Source organism: Hypomesus transpacificus, chromosome 23 (genome assembly GCF_021917145.1).
Source record: "Hypomesus transpacificus isolate Combined female chromosome 23, fHypTra1, whole genome shotgun sequence".
NCBI classification, from domain to species: domain Eukaryota; kingdom Metazoa; phylum Chordata; class Actinopteri; order Osmeriformes; family Osmeridae; genus Hypomesus; species Hypomesus transpacificus.
The window spans coordinates 9,799,213-9,820,975 of NC_061082.1; the positions used below are offsets into that span (position 1 = coordinate 9,799,213).

General features: G+C 41.4%; 1 protein-coding gene across 1 annotated transcript in view; it reads left to right on the plus strand.

Annotated features, from left to right (window-relative positions):
• thsd7ba (thrombospondin, type I, domain containing 7Ba) overlaps positions 1-21,763 on the plus strand; it is a 284,654-nt gene that overhangs the window by 88,483 nt on the left and 174,408 nt on the right. The window contains exon 9 of the mRNA XM_047047538.1: positions 19,948-20,142. Coding sequence (XP_046903494.1) covers positions 19,948-20,142 — 195 coding nt within the window. The remainder of the gene's footprint in view (positions 1-19,947; positions 20,143-21,763) is intronic.

Sequence of the window (21,763 nt, forward strand, 5' to 3'; positions counted from 1 at the left end):
CGATAGCACCCCCAAAAAGAATTTCTGGAAAATCCAATCAGAGACTCGGATGTTAATTGTACGGAGTCTGACACGGAGCAGTCCGCTGATGCGGATGCAGAGACGGCAGCTAGCACAACTGCAGTTCCATTCAAATTAACATCACGAGTGGCCAAGTTTTGCTAATTTATTAATAGTACTTATATATAATATATATATAATTGCACAGCTCCCCCTGTCAATGATGGCACCCGCGCCGCCCCTGCTTTTTTCCCATGTAGGTCTATCTCCCGAGTCTCACTCTGGATTAAGTTGGAACTCTCAGAAGCTTCCCAATATTGTCTGGCCTCAGACTAATTTAGTCATATCTAACGCTCAGGGATTTATCCATCTCCCAATCTGTAATTATTATTAATGCCAAAGTGAAGAGCTCTGCAGCTGATAGATACGAGGAAGAGAGAACAGACTGGGACGATATTTGCCAGAAAATCAATTTCTCATGTGAAATATGTACAGTAGCTGATCCCCCACCTCACTTCTTTATCCCCTCCCAGGAGACGGCCCTCGCACTGATTAAACCTCTCATCAATCCCGCGATATCGCCTCAGCTCATTCACACTCAAGGTTACCTTACACATAAAAAAAACCCACAATCAAGAGTTTGCTTCAGATTTTTTTTTTTTTCTCTCTACCTGCCCATTCCTCTCCGCTAAATTGGGTGCAGGCTTCATCGGTGTTATCTTCCAGATGAACATCAGTGCTTTTGTCACGTCTGCCATTAAAATGCTAATGCCTTTGGCAAGGTATCTAAGGTCACATGACTGGCGGACGTGTTGATCAATAGAAGTGACAGAGTCGGTCATCAGATTAGGTTGTACGCCTTAGTGATGACTGCTCACTGCACCTTCACAGAGATAGGGCTTTGTTCAAAATACTTCATATCAAAACCATTAACACTGTGTGAACATCTGACTGGGTATATTTCAGTGACTGATTCCCACTTCCTTTTCTAAAGAATTGCAAAAGCTTGATACAGTATGTGAGTTTCTCTAAGATCCTCATAGTCAATTCAAACGTTCAAAGACTTTCTGCTTTTGCTCTTTTTAAATGTTGAGTTGGACTCTGATGGACAATTCTTCCTCGAAACTGCAAATAACAAGTATGTGTGTGTTTATTTAACTTATTATAACCACCAGGGTCAGGACATGACAGAAACAGCAGTCTCTCTTGCGTCACTGCCGTCACTGCCAAGGGTCACTGCAGACTGCAGAAGTATAAACTAAAACAAAACCAGCATGAGGGCCGTATAGTGTTTGGGTGCATTGGTGTGTCAGTTAGTGATGCTGCCAGGACTATCATCTATCAGGAGAATTACGCATCAAGTGGCCATGATGAACAAATTAACTCTGCCTCAAACCCTCACAAACTTTTCTCTACCTTCTCCACCCTTCTTAACCCACCTCCCGACCGATCATCACCTCCCACGGCTTCTGCTACGCTGACAAAACGCAGCTGTACCTGTCGTTCCCCCCGACTGATCCGGGGATCTCAGCTATAATCGAGGCCTGCCTTTCAGACATCTCTGCCTGGATGACCAAGCACCACCTCCAGCTGAACCTTGTCAAAACTGAACTTCTCATCATCCCGGCCAAACCCTCCATCTGCCATGACCTCTCAATCACCCTGGCATCTGCGACGGTGACCCCTTCGTCCTCTGCCAGGAACCTCGGGGTTACCATGGACGACAAGCTCTCCTTCACAGCCCACATTGCTGCAGTCTCCCGGTCGTGTAGATTCACCCTCTACAACAGTGTTTTGGGGTCGCCTTGTCACGATCTGCATCTCTGCCACTGGCGATTTCTTAAACTAATTAATGGTCAAATATTTACTATTGTGTTAACATTTTAAATGCGTTAGAACACGTTCATATCGAAGACGAGTTCATTCAGAATCAGCTACATATTAACAGGTCGACTGACTAATTTCCTTCTTATTCATTCCCGTAGCGCCACAGTGCATTTCCATGTTGAAGCTCAGCTTTCATGGACTTCAATGAAGTTCAAGTTTTGAACAGTTTTTTTCAGTGCTTCGAAACTTGCGATTATGTCCCGCCCATGGACGCTCAGCGTCTATGGGGGTGAATGGAGGAGTGGGCTGGCCTGGACGCTGGGCTTGCGAGTGATGATTGGAGGGTCTGTCAAAAGACTGCATCTCCTTTTGATTTACACTAATTTTGTACTACATTTACATTTAGTCATTTAGCAGACGCTCTTATCCAGAGCGACTTACAGTAAATACAGGGACATTCCCCCCGAGACAAGTAGGGTGAAGTGCCTTGCCCAAGGACACAACGTCATTTGGCACGGCGGGGAATCGACCCGGCAACCTTCGGATTACTAGTCCGACTCCCTCACCGCTCAGCCATCTGACTCCTCTACTATAAAAAGTCACCAAAGCTATTCAAGTTCAGTCCCATTGCGGATTATGTAAATGTAGTCGAAAGACAAACTGCTGCAACCTTTCTTGGTATAGACAAGTTCATGAGCGGTTTCCGCTCTACTTCCTGAACTGCTCCCCAATATGCAATCCACTTCCGTTCTGGCGGACTGGGTTTGTTTTGCTAGCTAGATCCGTTGTGCCGACAAAGCACTGATATTGCAGTGACAAAGAGGATATAACATTTACAACATGAAGAAAAGTGGTTCGGGAACGACGTGTGCGGTAGGTAGTTGGTTGCAAACAGAGCACCTGAACGAGTAGTTAGATAGAGTGCTACGACCAGTTTTAAAACCTAGAATCGCCTCTAGAATCGCCTCTAGCCTGTTACTGTTAGGCTATACTACAGTATTGTTTGTAGGCTATTCACATTTTGTTGGTGTTCCTTTGTCCTATTGTTGCAGTGGATATAATAATTATACATTGATATGTGGATATAATAATTCAAACCTTTCAAAGTGCCAATACACACATCTATATAAGCCCGGCATGAGGTGTGCAGCCAACCGGTGCTTGTTTAAAGCAGTCATAACCGGGTTCATAGGAAGAATAGATACGTAGGCACTTCAGGCAGTGACAAGCCACATAAATAAGGATAACAGTGTACTGCCTGTCTTGTCCTTCTGAAGTTGTTAAATTGAATAGGCTGAACATCAACATGTAACATCAAGTATAGCCTAGAAATTTCAAACGAATTAGCGTTAGCTTTCAATTTTACGTATGCCTAGGCTACTTGTACCGTGTCCTGGCAATAAATAAAGAACATTATGCTACATGTTTTGCCAGGATAACTGGCAAGACCATTGAATGTTCATGATGTTCCTGTGTGTTTATTCCTTTGACTGGGTACAACAACGCGATCAGTCAACCGACTATAAATGTTTTTTATGTCGGGCTACAAATTTATTGAACAACTTCTGTCTGATACGTATGGCATCCTTTAGCCAAATAATTAGCCTACATTTTGCTGAGAGATTGAAGAGCTGAACAACAAATGTTCTAATGAATCACCGACTTAAAGTCATCTTCTGACATTGCCTTTGCTCCATGTTAAAAGCTCCAAAATGATGGACTGGCAAAAGCTTTATAACTATAAATCTACTCTAATGTACTTATAAGTATGGCAACGGCGTTATCCACAAGTACATGCCACAACGTTGGCAACTTATCCAGTAGTAAATGTCAAACGACAAGTATGTCAAAGTAGTAGAACCGTGATCCCAAGCTAGCATAGACAAATCGCTGTGTTTACACCGGCAGACGCTGTGCAAACCACTTCCGGTGGAAATGAATTGCATATTTGTAGAGTTATGGCAGCCCCCTAGTTTTGGCGCGTAAACTTGTCTATTGGCTTGGCGAAGTTGCTAGCAAATGTTCATCATACATTTCATAGAATTATAGCTACACCACATGCCTTGTTTCAGTTTAACCTAATTCCCAAATTTTCTTTGAGTTTAATATTGTTTCGTTGATTGTTCCTTCATTCATTCATAGCGATTCATGTTGTTTAAAGGTAACTTGTTTAACTACATGATCTTATGGTTCTTCCCTTTGGCACTTATTTTGGTTGTTCACAATGTGTGCTTCACGTTTTGGCTACCCGCAATGCTTTGGGGCTATCTTGTTGTTATTATCAGTGACCTATCACACTTTGTAAAGCTCTCTATTGGAAGTCGCTTTGGATAAAAGTGTCTGCTAAATGAATAAATGTAAATAAACAGTAGGCTAGGCTAGTATCGTAGGGGTGAACTAGCCAGTGAACTAGAAAATTAATGTAAAATATGATTTAGGTCGAAAATGAGCTTCCCCTATTTGAAAGACCAGCAGCCGTCTGCGCTTATTCAAACTCAATGTCGTTGCGCTTATTGAGAACTTTGATTGGTATTTTCCAACAGAGAGGTAGCCTATGCCATTCTGAATGATAAAAGTTGGATGCAAAATCCCTTCGAATTTTAGAGTCCTGATACTTTGCTTGAGTTGACGCTTAGTCCTGCAGAAGAAACCGAGTGTTTGCAGCTCAGCTCCGATCGCACTGACCCCATGGATCTGTGACCTTATCGTCATTCTGGATAAGCATTTTGTCAGAATATCCTGTCCTCAGTAGGGCCAGTATTTCTATGCTTATTCCTTTTACTACCACGTACATGTGCGAATTGGGATTTTCTGTGCTCACAAAAATGAAGACAAAGCTCAGAAACAAACTGAATGCACCCGGCACCCGGACCTGCACCCGGACTGGAACGCGCTACAAAAACGCAGACAGGCCTACCTACCCCTAGCCTGGCTGCCAGCCCAACTTCTTTTTATTACACAAAAAAATGTGGTCGGGAAGTTGGGTCTGGAGGGTCTCGTTTTGGGGACAACTACAGAAAAACAGAATCGGGACGGACCAATGAAATTGCCAGGGGGGCCTTTATACGATGATGGACAGATGATCAACAGTAACGTAATCAACAACGTCACGAAAGAGTGCTTGGGTTGAATTCGTTTTCAACAAACAACATATTACGTTGCTCTGATTGGTTGTAGGTCTATCCAATTGAGCGAAGAGGCATTTGTTTTACGAGTTCGGTTGAAACACGCCCCGTAGTCACAGCCCAACGGAGAGTTTTCAGACTCATATTCTGACTAGAATTATGACTATGACAACGTCAGGCTAACCTACCCCATTAGCAATGTTGAAATGGTACATGTTTTGTATAATTTGTAATCTTTTTGTAATTATTACATATTTGTTCCAATATTTCTGGTTCAATTGAATGTTGAAAATAAGAAGAAATGGGCAATATTTTTTTTAATAGTCTATATTTAATGTCCAATTAGGCACTTATTGGATATCTTCTTTAAATATTGCTGGTTCAAATGTTCAGCGAAAAGTGATCACTCAGTCTGAGATAGCTTATTAACAATGGCAGCAGGCCTACAAGTTCTGAAATAACAATAAAATAACAATAGAAATTCCTCATTATTGGACAATAATGGCCAAATCCACCTTAATTTTGTTATGCGAATAATGTCTATTGGCTTGGGTCGCGAAGGCTTGTGACTTTTAAAATATAGGTCCCCAGAAAAAAAGTTTGGGAAACACTGCTCTACAACATCCGGAAGAGCAGGAGATACCTGTCTGAGCATTCCACCCAGCTGCTAGTCCACCCATTTTTATTCTCCAAGTTAGACTACTGCAACTTGCTGCTCGCCGGTCTCCCAGCATGCCCAACCCACCCTCTTCAGAGGATTCAGAAAACGCATCAGCCCGCCTGGTCTTCAATCTACCCAGACGCTCCCACGTTACCCCGCTCCTCATCTCCCTCCACTGGCTTCCCATCATGGCCCGTATCAGATTCAAGACCCTGGTACTGACCTTCTGAGCGGTGAACGGGACTGCACCCGACCGACTACATCAAGTCTCTCCTCCAGCCTTACACCCCCAACCGCCACCTACGGTCTTCCTCTGACAACCGTCTGGTGGTCCCACTGCTCAAAAGTGCCCACTCCCAAACCAAGCTCTTTTCCTGTCTGGCCCCCCAATGGTGGAATCTCCTCCATCAGAGACACTGAGGGCCTAATTTACTAACATTGCGACCGCAGCTTAATCTGCGCCTTTGCCCAACCTCAAATAGCGCACAGTGTATTTCCACATTTTGCGTGGTATTTATCAAACCAGATCCTTGTCGGGCAATCAGCGCCTTACTCCGTCCTTTAGTGTTAATAAGCGCGCCGTTAAAAGACGGGAGAAATCGCCTGCATGTTACTGCCACCATGGGTGATTCGAGGAAAATAAAAAGAAGGTTTGGCAAACAGGAGATAGAATTATTGGTTCACGAAGTTACAGCTAACATTAACATGTTACAAGGAAGAAATACACCTCTCATCCCATCTCTTTGCGGCACACACCTACTTTCCCTTCAAAACCTTTACAGGAAGGCTTCCAGGGTTCCCATCCCTGAGTCGGTGGTTTCCTGTATGATAACAGTGGGTTTAAAACACTGTGTAGGTGTGCCAAGACACAAATGAATCTGGAGCTGCATGCAGCAAGCAGTGGTATTATATCTGAGTAGGAACCCTGGCGACAAATCCATATAATGTATTAATAATGCAGTGACTCCCCTAGGGTAGAGATCTATTTACAGGAGCCCCCCAACCCCCACGTACACTTACACAGACATACACAAACATATGCACACACACATACAAACACACGTTTGCCCCCAAACTGGAGAATCCTTCTCATGAATTATCAACTTCTAAATGTCGAAAAGTACATAGATACACACACAGATATGCACACGCACACACTAGTCAATGCAAAAGATGTAAATCTTCTAGAGATCTTCTAAGATTGTTGGGGATTATTTGAGAAAGACTGTGTAGCAAAAATGATTCTATTAATGAGTTCTCCCTTACAAACAAACCTGATGTGTCTCTGGCCTGTGCAAGACCTCTCTACTCCTCACAGCAGTGAAATTATTTGTGCACAGTAGAAAACCTGTCACTGACATGTGATGAGGTTGATGCCATTGAAGGAGAACCAAACTGTCTGCTTTGTTACTGCTGCTTTGTGGTCATTCGGAGACGTGCCAGTGTTATCGGTGTGTCCAGTCAATAGCGCTGACAGTGATCTGTTAAATGATGTATTCTCTCAGGAGAGGATTCTGGGAGTGCAGTCATCTGCTCCGACTCAGGCCGGCTTTGATCAATGCCTTGGGTTGTCTCACACAACACAGGCACACGCACTCCAAACGGCAGTGAGGTTACACGGCAAGCCATGGTGTAAGTGTGGATAACTATAGATACAACACTGATAAAGACACTGACCATACATCTACGATTAAAACAAAAAGTAATACAAAAGTTTAAAAGGTACCAATAAAACAAGGGTCGCAACTTCACCAGTCCATATTAATCGCTCCGCTGTTCGCTCCACTATGTCACCGCACAAATGCCCACCAATGTCCGCTTACAAATGCCCACCAATGTCCCCTGGCTTGCTGTGCTAACATGCCCCTTTTAAGGGACTTGTCCTACATTAATTGGCATTGATTGTCTATCAGAAGCAGCTGCTGCCTGGCCACCTACTGGAGGAGCTGAAGGCTCGACAGCATGTATTAGCAGACACTGTCCCCATAAAACTCTTTCAACACACATTTAGGCAGGACTATGCCCTTCTCTGTCGTCCAAACTCAACATTTGTCCTTTAGTTTCCCCCTCTAAACAATTAAAAGTCGAGCTATACATTCAGGCCCCTTTACACATTTTAAACAGCCTTCAAATTAGCTTGCCACTCCCCCAACCCAACATCTGAATTCCTACTGCGGAATTTCTGTCCCCACATGTTTGCCGAAAAGGAAGGTGGCATGAACATAGGCATAAACCCCGGTTGAGCTTCATCCACAGACATACGTATACACAGTTGTCACTGGAACCCAAACCAGATCCTGCCGACTACACCAGTTGTAACGGTTCGATTGGTTGCTCTAATTTATGGATCTGGAATGGGACTTCAGTGACCACTAAACTTGACAAACTTCAGTATCACAAATTTATTACATACATCAAAAAAAACAGTAGATCGTAGGTTTTAGTGTCCTAATACAGCATATGCTCCATAAGCCAATTCACTCACACACGGTAAAATAAGCACTGCAAAACACCCGTCAACGTGTTAACACGACACACTAGGTTAACACATGCACACAACACAGGCACACGCACTCCAAACGGCAGTGAGGTTACACGGCAAGCCATGGTGTAAGTGTGGATAACTAAAGATACAACACTGATAAAGACACTGACCATACATCTACGATTAAAACAAAAAGTTATACAAAAGTTTAAAAGGTACCAATAAAACAAGGGTCGCAACTTCACCAGTCCATATTAATCGCTCCGCTGTTCGCTCCACTATGTCACCGCACAAATGCCCACCAATGTCCCCTTTTAAGGGACTTGTCCTTCATTAATTGGCATTGATTGTCTATCAGAAGCAGCTACTGCCTGGCCACCTGCTGGAGGAGCTGAAGGCTCTCCAGCATGCATTACACTAAGAAAGCCGAGTAAACGCACTCAATGATCGGCTACATCTGCTACTGATATTACTATCCCAACTAATTTAAGCTGTTAAAACTATAAAATTCATGTTACAACTAGCTAGCCTACTTCTTCTTCTGTTTAACAGTTCAACTTTCAGCTTCTCCCGCATTGTAGGCTATTTAAGCTCTTAGCTTTGTTAGATGATGCAGTTCAGCTTCCACACTGCCTCTTGAAATTCAACTTTTTCTTCTTTTTGCTTCCCTACGTTCAAACTTATTCTCCCGCATTGTATTTAAGCACTTAGCTTTGTTAGATGATGCAGTTCAGCTACCACACTGCCTCTTTAGAGTGAGTCACACATTTTTTAAATTAATTTCAGCTTGCAGGTATTTTCTCATTTCTGTATTTTCAGCCATTTAAAAAAATCATTTCAGATTTCAGCATTCCAACGCATTTTCAGCAGGAAATGCCTCTTCTAGTTATAATAATTAACCTTGCTAAGTGTGCACACTGTTAGATCCAGTGGAGAACAATTCCACTGCTCGTCTTACTGGTATGATGTTTATTTTTTATTATTTAACCTTTATTTAACCAGGCAGAATCATTTAAGAACAAATTCTTATTTCCAAAGATGGCCTGGCAAAAAGCAAAAGCTTTTTGAGGGAGAGGTGTATAAAAATCTGGTTAAAAGCAGACAAACAAGCAGGGAATTTGTACATAGCGAATCAGAGAGGATAAAAATGTAAAAGCACAAGAACACAAAGCAAGACACAGACTATTTACACCAGACAACAACCACAATCAAGACATAGACTGACTGGCAGGAATGAACAGAGGATACAGGCAGGTGAGAAACAGACAAGCAACATTGGTGCAACAGTAGGACTAAACTAGACAAATGGCAACAGATCATACAGACAGACCATGGGGATGAATAGGACAACAATACTAAGGGGAGGGGTTAACAGGTGAGAGAACATTTACAGAAATCGATGAGTATGAGGGAAATTGTATTTTTGAAGGCAGGGATGGAAATGAATGTGTCCAGTTTGAGATGTTTTTGCAGAGCATTTCAGTCAGAGGTGGCAGCGGACTGAAATGAGGCTAGACCTAGGATGGGTTTGTGTTTGGGAATTTTTTACTGGATATAGAGAGAGGACCGGGTGATGTGTGTGACAGGAAGCGGATGCATCAGGTGAGCCAAGTAGGGTGGTGTCCGGTGAAGAAGGGTCTTGTAGATGTGCTAATGTGGTTATGTTGCACCTGTGTTGCACCTGTGCACTGGTTACTTTTCACTTGAACATAACTTGCGTTCCTGTTGCTTTCTTAATTGTGTCTATTCTGACTGCACACGTCACTGCTGTTGCGTGCCCTTATAAGGAGCTGTCGGGGCGTGTATGTATGCAAATTCATGAGCACGAGGATAGGGTTAGGGTTAGGGTTAGTTAACCCTGGCTTTCAACTTAAGAAACTCTTCCCGGGGAGCACAGCTCAGAAAACGTCTGCTGCGTAGGAACACATTTTCAAGCGTTCATGAATTTGGCATTTGTCATTTTCTTACGTTGTTTTTCCGAAGCCTGTAAGAAGCAGTTCAGAAGAAACTTCAGAAAATGTTCGACAATGGCTCGATGACGTAAAAAAATTTAGGATTAATATTTACCAAAGTTACATACCTGTATAAAAGCTGTATGTTGACCCATGTGAAGACTCCGCCCCTCGCAGGCAGGGCCGTTGCTAGGAATTCTGGCCCCCTGAAAGAATATCGGTGTGGGCCCGCGCCCCCTGACTTTTCATCGTCAAAGATCAATTTTACACCACTTTTTTTTCTTAGACTATATGTATTATAATTTTTTCTTAATTTTTCTGTTTCTATATGTTCTTGACAGTGCCTGATGCAATGCACCCAATTTGTCATTTTTTTTTCAATTAACCACTCAGAGTCACTGGGTATTATTATGCAAAAATCAAGCACCTGGTGCAACACACCCAAACACTGCTTTTGTACACATTTATGGCTATGTTTTATGAAACAACTGGTGAAGAACTAACATACCTAGTCTTGGCATTAACATAAAAAAAATCTAAATTGGCTTATCAATGACATAGCTCTTGAGAAACAGCTTCACTTTATTGTTGTATGAAGACGGCAAGCTGTAAGATTAGCCCCTGTTTAACATTAACAAGACTCATGTCAACAGGCTACCATAGTAGTTCAGTTTTAGTAAACACTCATGTAAGAATGGAAAATGGTGTCCTACTCTACCTTTACTGGGGCCCCCCAGGTGAAAGAAAAGTATACTTTAGAGTATTTCAAGCATATTCACATTTTCAATAGTACATTTTAATTATACTAAGAAAAAGTTTACTATCTGTGAATATATGAAAAGTATACTACCATCATGCTTTTAACATTTTTAACGTTAATACTTTGAACACACTTTAAAAAAATTGTACTACAGTACACTTTTAGTCAATATATTATTTTAAAAAATACTTTAAGGAAAACCTATATTTAAATTCTAAAGTGTAAAATTGGAACTTTGTTTTTAAACATATTATTTGTATATTTTAAAATGCATGCAAAAAATAATCTTTGTAACAATGCACTTTAAGCTTACTTAAAAAATAAACAAAACAAAATAAACACCAATATGCTGAAATGTTAGGATATTTTAAGTTACTTTCGAAGTACCTTCATCAATTCTGCCTTCAGTGTACTGGTATACATTTGCTGTACTGTAGTGTGTAGTAGAGGAAAGTACCTAATTTTTTTACAGTTTTCTTGTGCTTGTGCTACTTCTACTCCGGTTTTAGGACAAAAAAGTGGCTTCTTTCAAGATCTCTATTTAATGCTCAACACTTGAACGGGGGTTTATTACTTGAGGAATTATTTATTCCTCAAGTAATAAGTTATTCCTCTAGCTACCAGTACAGAGCCTATGCAGGTCACGTGAAAAATGATCCAAAGACTCGTACCCGAAGACCAAGTCGGGAAATGAACGAATCATTTTTGTTTACTTGGACGAGCCTATGCAACAGTCCCGATGCGCGGAGATGAGAAAATGAACGAATCACTCTTTGAGAGGACTCGTTACTCCCGAGTCCTTGTAAAAAAGATTCGTTCAAAATGAACGACTTGTATTCCAATTTAGATGAAGTGCCTGCTCTGGGGGCCCAGGTAAAAAAATATTTATGCTAAGTATACTAAAACTTAAAATTTTAAGTATACTTGAAGACTGATTAATCATCAGTATACTTCAACTTAGTTGATTTGAAGTGTGATATTTTGGAACAACTTATTTTGTACTTTGTAAGTAAATTTTAGTTGTAATTACCAAGTATACTTGAAGTTGTTCCACTTTAGCACATAAAAGTACACTTAATACACTTTAAATTGTGCTTTAGTACAATTTAATTACAACTAAAATATACTTTACTTACTTACTACTTACTTTACTTACTTTATTACCTGGGCCCTATTCATATCCCTTTTTTTTCTTTCAAGCTTGCTGCGCACAATGCACTACTCGGCTATTGAAATTTCCCCTGCTTAACCCACTACAACAGTTCAGGGACGCAAGTTTGTTATCAGCTTTGGCAGGGACATCTATAGTTAATGCAAGCAGGCCATTTTTTTTCGCATTCATTTGAGCGCAAATACAATTTTTTGAGCTTCATGTAATATTGTTTTTATGTTAAAGTCAAAATATGATGATCAGTAGGCCTATAATTTAGAAACTTTTAGTTTTGTCATGTTTTCTTAGCATACCTTAATTCGGGACATGTGCAGAGTCCGGCACCTGGACACCTGTGTGTGCTGCAGTGGCTATTTGGCAAGTTCAGAAGAGCGCGCAGACATGGAATTCTGCGGGCATCGGTTTGGGTTTTTGGTTAAACTGCTTTGATTTTACTACAGGGATGCAAACACATGTATGGTCAAAAACGAGAGAGGTAATTCAAGCCCTCGCCCTGTGGCAAATATCCATATACTTACATTGCCACCAACCCTCTGACATCCCTGGCCCACCCCTATATACACAGAGTAAAATTACATTCTGAAGATCAAAATACACCGACACCAATTTGTAATATTAAATTTTTTTTTTGATTCCAAGACAAACTCTTATTAAATTATCTAGCACTTCTTCTGGTTTTACTCTTTCTTCCTCTTCTTCCTGGCCACCTCTAAGGGCACTAAATGTTGATGATCCTAGCCAACTCCTTCAGCTGAGTAACAGCCTGGGAATGGCCCATCACCACAAGATCAATGGAGGACAAGGCCTGTAGGTTTTTATTTTTGAGAGGTAGTTTGTTCTACTTGCCATAAGCTGTGTTTGCCTTGGTCACCTTCCTAATATAATCCATGACAGGAGCTTTATTTAAGACTGCAAGGGAAGCTCGGCTTCCCCTAAAACAGGGGTACTCAATTAGAAACTCAAAAGGTCCACAATTTTCATTCAGTCCAGGGTCTGGTAGCGACCATGCTTTATTTTTCTGCCCCTTACCTCTCCCATTGACTCCCATTCAAAATTGACTTCACGTTAGCTCTACTACTTTTGAAAAGGGCAACCGTCTCATTGCAGATTAATCACATCGGTTTTGTGCTTCCCACCGGCCACACAAATGCGTACTTGTTAGTCCATTCTGTCAGAAATGTGCGATTTTCTGAATCAACTTTTCGCTGGGTTTTGTCAAGCCATGATTTTTGCTAAGAAAGAAACAGGTAGGCTAGCTACTGTTAGCAAATCAATTAGCCTGCGTAGTTGCGAATGACACACAGAACATGCGTTACCCACAGAGGCTGCGGCCAACGTTGAGTGAGTGAGTTGTCATGGTGATTACAGTTATTACAGCTCCTGATTGGAGCTTTAGATTGGACACAGAAGATATAAAGCATCTAGTAGGAAAAAAATATAGGCTATAGCACAAAATCACGCACCAATGAATTGCGTCTAGGTATTGCGGTCCGGATCCGGACCGGAGTCCGTTTATTGAGTGCCCACCGCAGACAGTAAAAGATACGCAACAAGAAAAAACACTAGTGTTTCACGCTTGCACGCATAGGCTACTGCTGATTTGCTTATTTCCTATTTAGCTACTTGTTTGGTGGAGGCAATCCAGAATTACTGTTGGTGCAATTATAATCAGATCCCCCCCTTAAAAAAAAACTAGTGAAAAAAGCGGGAGGCGCCGAAAAGCGCTCTGTTTGCATCCCTGATTACTAGCGTGGATTGGAATAGCCTACTGCATTAATTTTTTCCGGGATTATCGATCTAAATGAATGCACTAACTAAAAAAGTAAATTGTTAAAACTCAAACTTTAGATTTTACTGGGGTACAGCAGATTTATAATGCGGCACTTGCCCCAGTGAAAAGGGTCTAACGACACCCCTGGTCCTACTGCTACTGGAATTTTTTGACAGCGTATTATAACGTTTGGCGAATTATAACCTTACTGATCTTTTCTGTGGATGAATTTAGTGGATAATTTTGTAATGCCAGCCTTGTCAGGCGATTATTTTACACTGCTGACCACACGTAACGTTAAACGTTCGTTTCTGTTAACGCAGTCATGTTAGTAGATGGCTAAGTGCTAGCTCCTAACATTAGTCACTCCAACATCGGACGTTGGACGAGGCGAGCTATGCTATTTCTCATGAACCACAGGACCCCTGTGCAGCTAGCTTAAGACTCGAATCGCTGATATTCTGGGCTCCTGATGTGCTCCTGGTCTCTCTTTTCTTCCTCTCCTCTCTTTTTTGGCGTCCCAATTTATGTTTCAGTTTTGGCATTGTCAGTTCTCTATTGATAACCAGCTGGCTGCTGCTGCAGTTCGTGAGCAATAACGTTACGCACACATTTTCAAAAGAGGAGCGAACCATGGACCAAACCTTGTTTGACGAAGGGTGTTATTGCTCGCAAAATATAACCTTTTGTCAATTTTGCTTGATTTTGTATTTCATTCCGCACCATGACCATGTGAATGCATACAAATGTCACAAATGAAATGACACAAATGACATGGGATATGATCATTTATTTATACCTTAACAAAATTGCAAAATACAAATGTAAACAAATCTTTTTTGTGCCATTTAGTCCAGTGCTTCTGTGGCTTTCAGTGGTTGTTTAATCTGTCTTGTCCATATATTCAAGCAATAAATGTAACAAATAATAAATTATTTATATGGCTACATTAAAATACGAAAATAAAGACACATTTACACAAAAGCATGGCTGCAGATGTCATGTGCTGTTGTAAACAATGCAACTAGTGGAGGCGGCAAGGTGCTCAGTTTTGCCAGATGGGAAATGCCGAAGTATCGTACGAATGGCTCAAAATTATCGTATTTGGAGGATAATGATCGTGCATCTGGCAACACTGAGAAGGCGGTCAACCAATGACAGTTTTCTCTACAGTCAAGAGCTTGCGCAAGAAGGTGGAATGTAAGGGAGATACACTTTCCAAAACATGTAAGGGCGTAATAATTAGTTTGTGAAAGACCCAGAGAAACACAAACATCCGATGAGACAAAATCCCGGACATTTTTGGAATCCCTGCCGGACGCATTTTTTAGGTCTCGAAAAGAGGACATGTCCGGGTAAAAGAGGACGTCTGGTCACCATAGTTACGCCTAGGCATAATAATTTTGTCATAGAAAGGGAAGCCTACATAATGTTTTTTTGTGGGCCCCCCTGGGCTGTGGGCCCCTAGAATTGTCATCACCCTTCACCCCTAAACGACGGCCTTGCTCGCAGGGCTAGTTCAGACTATGCACTGTATCCAAGTGTATCACTGATCAATCATTGCTCTTTGTAGAACACATTACTTTTCTTTGGAGAACTTTTCCTTCTGTCATTGTTACACAGTCCTCCAGCTCTCTGAGTCAGTGTTCATCGTGTCAACTTTTCATGTGAATGTCAAGCCCAGCGTTCCTGTTATTACCACAGAGATGACACACAGGGAAGGTAGTTGGCGTGGTTCTCCGTTTCTATACGAGTTCGGGGGGTTAATTTTGATAATCTACATGCACTTTTATTCATATGCTATGTTAGCATACAACATGTAAGCTTCAAACTTTTACAATTGCCACCTTTGTTCTGTTAGACAGCGTAGTGCTGAGCAGGGATAAGTGCTTGCAATGTGACTCGATTAGCACCATTACGTGCTAAGTTTTTTTTTAGTTTTATGTCCCATTCCCACAGTCTACTGTACTCAAATGGGTCAAGTTTGCAATGTATAACCATATAAATTGCTGTCGTTTTCTCATCAATGGAATATTTTACTTTGTGAAATGCAGGACGTTTCAGTGGTTATCAGCGACCTGTGTATATGACCATGACCTGTGGTGCTGTACTACACGTCTGCAAGTGGTAAAGGTATTGTGCTATATTTCCTGTTTTCTTAACAACCCCCCAAAAACTTATTGCGTTTACAAATCGTGTTTATCTTTATTATTTTTGTAAAGACAGACAGTCCTGTGTCTGCTATTTTACTATTGGTATATTATTTTAACCAGATATCTGAAAGTAAGGTTGACTGAGAACATGGTGAACATTATATGGGTTACTGACTCGTTGACCTGGGATTTGAGGCCATTGAGCTGCAAATCTTGTATGAAATGTGCTATATAAATAAAGTATTATAATAAAAATTATTATTATTATTACTATACTGGGATTAACCAGAAGACTTGAAACTAATAAATATATATATATATATATATATATATATTTATATATATATATTTATATATATATTTATATATATATATATATATATATATATATATATATATATATATATATATATATATATAGATCCTCTATCGCCTCACTCTGCAGCTGCTAGGGGTGTGCGATACTGCAAAATGTGGGATTGATCTGATACCAAGGACTAAATACAGGGCCATACGGCGCCCCAGCCAATACCAATATTGCTGATTTGCAATATTACTTTTTACTTAGAAAAGCAGTTTATCTACTTTCGTGTGTAGGACGCAATGCCTCATAATTTATGAAGTGAATGCAACATCAAAATGAAAATTTGAATACAAATTTTTAATTTAATGATTGATGATTTTAATGATTTTTCCTTCAATTACTTGTTCTTGATTATGATCATAATAAAACACAGGACAAAGAATTTTGTCAGAAATACTGTTAGTGTGTGCGCCCCTGAGTCGTGTTACTGCACATACACGCCGGCAACAACTCACAGCCTAGCAGGGGAGGGGCAAAGTGAGCTTGAGCGAAGTTAGACGGTGTTTGCACAAATTACAACCACTATGATGTAAAATGAATTGTGTACTGAATGTAGAGAACAGAAATTGAAACTCAGGTATTGATCTTATCACGCCAGTATCAATCAATAGGCTACTGATACCAACGTTAGTATCGATACTATCGGTCTTGAGATCAATTTGCCCACCTCTATGTTGTACCAGCTCGCCAAGGATAGTGAACACATTTTCATTGATGTCTGTGTCAGTCAGGGCCGCCGATATCATTGCTATAATTTCAGCAAAGCTCTCAATATGATGTGAAGAAAAAAAAGTTAATTGGCAGTTGCCTCCATCTCTTCAGCTACCAACAACATTTTGACCACTGTAGCATGCAATATTTCATTAATTGAATCCGCACTAGGTGCTGCCATCTTGAATGAGTCAAAAGCAGTCAATTCAAGTTGAACCACCAATCAGAAGCTTTAACCCGCCCCCTGACTTGGTGACGGCAGACAACGGATTTATTTTGCTGCAGCAAGTTATACCGTGGATAAATGTAAGTATAAATAAATAAATGTGAATACATTAAAACGTGAATATATATACATACAAATACATGTAATATTTATTTATATAGTGTCTCATTTAATTTGTAATTTATATATTTTGTATGTCAATTAGGCATTTCATTATATCGTTAGTCATTTATTTAAGCTTTGTGTTGTATAATTATTTATTTATCCAAGTATTTATTTATTTAGTTTCGGCCCCTATAATCATCCATACACCCCTCGCCCCCCGGCTTGAAGCAACGGCCCCGGTGGATGTAGCTGGTATTGCATTTCTTGTTAGACTTCCGGCTCTTCCGGTCATTTTTATTCCATTAACTCCAGTCAACATTTAAAAAACTATCTCCCCCAATAATTTTTGTTCGATTTTCGAACCTGGCTCACACTACTAGCTTTTTCATATAATTTTTGTTCATGATTTTTGCGAAGTTTGAAACCAATCCGAAATTACATTGGCCGATTGCCGATTTACCTGGAGCTGGACCCAAATGCGGACAGGAAGCGGGATAGTTTGACAGTAAAACAGTTTATTCAAGCGATCTCGTAGTCCAGGGCAAACAACGGTTGGCAACAGAGTGGCAAGGCAGAGGTACACTGGGGCAGGCAGACTTGTTGGTCTGTGAGCGGTCGGAGGTCGTAACGGGGCTGAATGGCAGAAGTACACTGGGGGCAGGCTGGTCCGTGGTCGGGAGACAAAAAAGGCAGCGATCAAACCCGAGAAGACTTGGACGAGAACTGATCAAAATGCTGGAAACGACTGTGGAACACAAGACGATCTGGCAACTGATAGAATAGAGAACAGAGCTTAAATACAGACGACAATAGGGAACACCTGGTGAGGGGTGGAGACAAACCAACAGGTGAAACGGAAACATAGGAAACAGCAGACCAATGAAGGCTACATAATAATCTGCATAAATGTAAGCTACCACAGCATTGGCAATTTGACTAGAATAGATGTGGAGGTAAAACAAGCATTTCAGTGATGACGGAGAATTTCATTTCTGATCTGAGAAATATGGGTACCAAAACCACTGAGAAAAACTGTCATCACCAGCTGCATCACGGGCACAGGAATATCTATCTATAATTCCAGAAATCTGTGTGTGTTATCAACATCATCGCTGGCACCGTGCCCTATCTATAATTCCAGGAATTTCTGTGTGTGTACCACCAATTATATCATGGGCACTATGCACTCTATCTATAGTTCAAGGAATCTGTATTTGTGTGTTTCACTGACCTCTCATGTGGTGGCTTGTGGAGCTTCTTTACTACCGCTTTGAGTTTGGAAAGAACCTTCTCTTTTTCTCTCTGCTTCTCTTTTTCACTAATTTCCCCCCTCTCTCTCTCTCTCTCTCTGTTTTTCTCTCTCCCATTTCCTATCTCACTCTCCCTGTTTTGTCATGTCTCCCATTTCCACACCTGGGAGGGAGGGGGAGACAGCAGGGAGGGAGGGGGGAGAGCAGGGAAGGAGGGCAAGATAGCAGGGAGGGAGGGTGGAGAGCAGCGGGAGAGGGAATGGGAGAGCGGGGAGGAGTAAGAGAGTGATAACATAGTGACAAATCTGCCCTTGGGTTGTTATTGTTGAACCCAGGTGTGTGATAGAGTGGCAGACAGAGTTTAACAGAAGTAATGATTCCTACCCTGCAAGGGAGTGCACCACCGCTACTCATGCTCCTGGCAGAATGTTGCATCTGAGCACTGTCCCGGTTTTGAAACGATTGTGTTACATTGTGAGGACCAAGGGAGCTGAGAGGGTTAACCCAGGTAGAGGAGTACAGCTCAGCGACTGCTGCCAAATGACTGTTAAAGCTTCCTTTAAATGACCTCTTGCTAGTGTTATGGTGCGATTGGTGTGGGTTGTTATGTTTTTGTTGTATTTCGTTTTTTTTTTTTACTGCTTTGAAGGTCAAGGTTAACAAAATATCTGTAACTAATGGAGTGTGATGTTAATGTGTAGCGTTGAATCTCTCATCAAAGTGATGACTAACTGAGAGTCTGGCAGAGGGGACGTGTAGAAAATTAATAGCACAAGTCTTTAATGGTAATGAGATTAAAACTGAAATCCAGATTGCATATGACAGCGTATTTTCTTTGAGTTGGTGTCTGGACGATTTAGCTCTGGATCTCACTCTCTTGAGAAAAGAGGAACTTCACACTCCTCTAATCGTGATCAAAGAGCTATTGCAGTACTTTTTCTCCCTATTACTCTAAAAAATAAGACTCTATGAAACTCAAAATGCCAGTGTTATGGAGTTGTTGTTTTTTTGGTCAAACTGTTCAGCCTCTGTTTAATACTGTGCTGTTAAACCTTTTATCTCCAGCAAAATGTTTTTTTTTTTTTACCAAAGCAGCTTGTCACAGGAGATACAGTTATTTAACATGTTGTTGATGTTGCTGTTGGTGTTACTGTATACTAGATGCAGTTAGTGTACTATATATGCTGTTAATATAGGTAAAATATACATAACATTACGTACATAAAGTTACTGTTAGTGATGTTACTGTAGATGATGTAGCTACATGTTACTGTAGCCAAAGTTACTCTAGGTAACAGGACTGTAAGTGATGTTTCTGTGCCATTGTACCCTATCAGCTCTGCTGTCAGACTCCCTCTGTATTGATTATCCCTTGTCATCCCCCAGGAATGGAGGTGTCATCAGTCCTGTGTCAGGACAGCCCCACTCCTCCCCTGGAGGCAGCCTGTGAGGTGGCCTGCCTTGGGGACTGTGTAGTGGGGTCCTGGTCCCCCTGGTCCTCCTGCTCCAACTCTTGCTCCACCAAGAACGCAGAGGGCAGGCAGAGACGTACCCGCACTGTCTTGGCACTGCCAGGGGAAGGTAACTGTGATCCTCCTGCCTCTGGACAACATCATTAGACCAATGATCCTGTATGCGTTTACATGGAAATAGGGATCTTGGATAACATCCGATCACTATCTAAGATAGGTTCAAGTTCAAGTCTTTTATTTGTCAGGTACAAAGAACAGCACAAGGTTAGACTGGGCACTGAAATTCTTAAGACAAGACAACACAAGCACCTGGCATAACATAACATATAAGTACACAGAACATAATTTACATCTATGCTGAGCTTAAATAAGTGAAACTTCCTAAATATACAGATAGCAATAAATAATCGACTATACTAACCCTAATACTAAAACTTCCTAAATTACAGATAACAATAAATAGTACACTATACTAACCCTAAATGCACATAAAACCTGTTTCAACCCTATAACCTATTCTAACCTAAGTGGAGTACAGTACAATAGTGCAAATTTGCAGATCAGTGACTAAATCAATGACCATACAGGAGCCTGGTAGCGAGGTACAGTGAGGTACAGTAGTGCAATGTTACTGATAGTGCAACCAGTAGCTGAAAGTGACAGTGTATAAGTGACTAGTGTGCAGTAAATCAATGTCCATATCAGTGTCCATTCAGAAGCCTGATGGCCCTTGGGTAGAAACTGTTGTCCAGTCTGCGTGTGCGCGACCGGATGCTGCGGTAACGCCTGCCAGAAGGCAACGGGGTAAAGAGACTGAATGATGGGTGGGAACAGTCTCTAACGGTGCGTTCACACTGCAGACTTTTTTACCGCTCAGCACCGCCGGCCTTCCCACAGTGCACCACGCTCGGGGGCGTGTCAGACAGATTCATTCAGAGCTGTAGTTCTCTTAAATCACTGTTGTAGTTCGTATAATGTCATGGCAAATGTGCAGACAAAACACAACTTTTACACACATTAAGCAAAAATCCGACACGCATTCTAGATCTGACATGATCTTATCTACAGCACACAATAGGTTATCTTTTTCCACACTTTTTTTAGGCCGAGTGAAAGATGAAATGCCACCCGCACTCTATGCAACGGGTATTGTTCCGGCTGGAAAAAAAGATGCATCAGACATAAACGTTGACATGTGTAACCTTTTATTATATTACTCGAAATCTCTGCAAATCAATCGCTAGATTATGACTTGCCACTACACATTCACTGTATGGATAGCGAGTGGCTGCCAGCCAGCCTTTCAGCGTTGAATGTCAATCGTGTGCCGGGTGAGCTAGCTAGACTATGCAGCTAGCACAGAAGAAAGTTACGTAATGTGAAGAAACTGAATTAAAGTACAAAATACAACACACCAGGGACGCCGACAACCTCAGCAACCCTGCGCCAGGCATTATTTTTTTTGTTTATGTCTCTGTAATCGAACATAGACGTATCATACAATACTGGGTATGAAGACACACATACGATGAGTTGCTCTTCCATCTTGAAATTGTCAAACCTAGAAATGTTTACCATGACCAACAGTTGCTACGTTACAAGAAACAAGAAACCAACCCGATTGGCCATCGCTGGCGTTTTCACGCTCGTCATTTACATAAAGTTCCGAAAAATCCAACTTTCGCCACCCCGCTCGCCTTCCCACAATACCCTACGCGAGCGTCGACGCC